Genomic DNA, 2,587 nt, shown 5'->3' with positions numbered 1-2,587 from the left:
TTTCCTTAACATCATAAAACTTTATCAAAAATGCTACCAACAAGAAATTAGTATTAGCATACAATCAATTGTATGTCTTATTTGTGTAACTTTTCCGTCAACATTTTACTTATTTATAATATAACACATTAGTATTGCCCCTCATTATATGATATATGTGTCGCGTCTTAGTAGTTTCTTATACTAACTTTTTAAAAAATATTGTTCATAAATTATAAGTTTATTCTAGAGTCATAATGACTCATTATCATTATTTAAGATTTTCATGTATTATATGTTGTTGTAACGAACATTTAATAAAATAAAGGTGTAGCATGAATATCATGTGCGTATTAAAGGAAGGCACCAAGAAAGCCATGACACATATTTAATTCACAGTCATCTTCTACTTCCTCTAACTACACCAAACCAAACATGTCTGCCTTAGAACTTAACCAATCTCAGCCCACCAAGAAGCTGTTTCGTCTGCGCCAAAGCTTCCGAGGTTAATATATTACTCGATGTAATCTTGGTTTTGTTTTGCGTGTTTTTTTTTTCCATAATATTTATGTAGGGGTGTGCAAAGTCAGTTCGGTCAGGGCTTAACCATAACCTAATGGTCCATTGATTATAGGTCGGATCGTCAGTTATGGATTGATTTCGGTCAAACTCGGTTAATTGTCTAATGTATATTTGTTTCCTTTGATCCAGTTGAAAATGGTTTAATTATGGTGTTTCAAGCGCATTTATAAAGTTTTGAAGCTGAAATATGTCAGTTAGCTATGTTATAAATAGTTGCGACATGAATTTGTATGTTGAAGCTAGAAATGGAGTTATAAAATATGAAAATAGAGAGATAAATTTGGGAAAACACAAACATACAAGGTTTAGTTTGGTTTAAGTTGGTTAACGAAGACACATTAACCATAACCAAGCAGTCGGTTAATCAGATTCACTTAACCATAACCGTCGGCTTTGTTATGTTATGGTTAATTTCGGTTACTTTTTTTTTTTGGTTATGGTTTGGTTTTTTCTCAAACCCATGTTTCTCCCCTCTTGTTTTGTGTTTAAAAGTCGTTTTCCTGAATCAGTTTGTGATTGTGTCTTGTACTATCTAGTTGTTACTAGACCGGTTTTTTAATATAAGTTTTGTTGTTCAACAAAAATATTGTTGATCCTAAGTTTATATATATATATATATGCTTATTTTTTGGTTTATTAACTTTTTTAATGTTTATTTTAAGATATTCAAAGTTCAATTTCAAAGATGAATCCGGAGCTTGTTAAGAATGTGATTGAATCAGGAAAAAGACCAATGTTTTCCACTCATTATCCACCATCATTTTCTTTGAGGTACTAACAAGTATCAATTTATAGATTTTATTATGATATTATTAATTTATTATGCAAATTAAATTGATTTTTAATTTAATGTTTTGGTGAAACTAATTAAGCATGCCGGAAACAACTCCTTTGACTATATTCTACAATGGGATGGTCAACATTTTTCATGTTTCTCCACCCCAGGTACGATTATACTTTTACGAACATAAAACCCTAAGTAATTGAGACGGGTATAAACCATATATCAGATAGTTTTTAAAATTTCCAAATACATGAGAGGGTTATGGTATTAAGTGATACTCGACACGATTACCCGAAACATAGATACTCGTTTATCCGAACCATAGCCATAAACATGTACTTTTTGTCTTTGGTAGTAGAATAATCTACTCATACATGTATTTCTTTTTTATTTTTATATTTCTAATTATTTTGGGTAATAAACTTATATAAAAATTAGAATAGCGAGAAAATGCACATAGAAATTTCAACTAGTAATTTGTAACAAACCAATTATTATAACCGATATCTGGTGGTTAATGAATACTCGGGTACCCGATGAATAAGAGGCAAGGTTTGAGATATTATTTTATAATCGGATATGAGAGCGAGATTAGGAATGTAACAATTATAATTACTCAGGCAGAGAATCTTATAAAGTTTGCATATGGAAAAGAAACACCATCTCCATAACACCACAAACTCCAGACACTTAACCAAGGTACAATTCTCCAAAAGTTTACACTTGCCAAAAACCTAAAAAATGATATATTGTCTAATTTATAGAACTTAAATTGCTAATAATTAATAATTTGTTTGATGTAGGGAAGCTAGATGTTGAAGAGTCATGTTCAGATCTTCCGATCGCTCGTAAAAGGTCGTTGCAAAGGTTCTTAAAGAAACGCAAGGGGAGGTTCATCTCGTCTTTACTAATTTCATGTTTCAAACAAGACTCCATTATGTCTATACAATCATTTTAATTATATTGATCAGATTCAATACACAAGCAATTTTAAACATAGAACCATATAAACACTTGTACCTGGTCAAAGAGATAAAGAAACGATTATCGTTAACGTACATTTCTTTTGTATATGCTTCTCAACTTATTACTTATGTACATAACGATCCTCTATGTAAGTGTCCGTTCAATAGAACCAATTTTCGTTGAAGAACTGGCCAAACAAGCAATAATTAGTATTGATCAGATATAGTGATGGAGAGAAAAGACGGTTATATGATTAGATATCGTAGTTAAATCAAA

At 30.7% G+C, this 2,587-nt stretch overlaps 1 protein-coding gene across 1 annotated transcript; it reads left to right on the top strand.

Annotated features, from left to right (window-relative positions):
- The first annotated feature begins 381 nt into the window (after positions 1–381).
- On the top strand, positions 382–2,016 carry LOC143626076 (protein TIFY 9-like). Its single transcript, XM_077096251.1, has 4 exons — positions 382–484; positions 1,224–1,332; positions 1,434–1,506; positions 1,966–2,016. The coding sequence occupies exons 1-4, from the start codon at positions 415–417 to the stop codon at positions 2,014–2,016; spliced, it is 303 nt and encodes a 100-aa protein (XP_076952366.1). The 5' UTR covers positions 382–414.
- Positions 2,017–2,587: the final 571 nt, after the last annotated feature.

This window comes from Bidens hawaiensis, unplaced genomic scaffold (assembly GCF_021521415.1).
Source record: "Bidens hawaiensis isolate Kalapana, Puna unplaced genomic scaffold, B.hawaiensis_p1.1 tig00004282_1, whole genome shotgun sequence".
NCBI classification, from domain to species: Eukaryota; Viridiplantae; Streptophyta; class Magnoliopsida; order Asterales; family Asteraceae; genus Bidens; species Bidens hawaiensis.
The sequence above is the reverse complement of the archived record's forward strand: the minus strand, read 5'-3'. Positions and strand labels throughout refer to the sequence as shown.

What these genes read in the sequence shown, in the direction of transcription:
- LOC143626076 (XM_077096251.1), top strand. Translation starts at nt 415, where the DNA reads ATGTCTGCCTTAGAACTTAACCAATCTCAGCCCACCAAGAAGCTGTTT. An exon ending in TCTGCGCCAAAGCTTCCGAG is followed by an intron (nt 485 to 1,223) that starts GTTAATATATTA and finishes GTTTATTTTAAG; the next exon opens with ATATTCAAAGTTCAATTTCA. An exon ending in CCACCATCATTTTCTTTGAG is followed by an intron (nt 1,333 to 1,433) that starts GTACTAACAAGT and finishes AAACTAATTAAG; the next exon opens with CATGCCGGAAACAACTCCTT.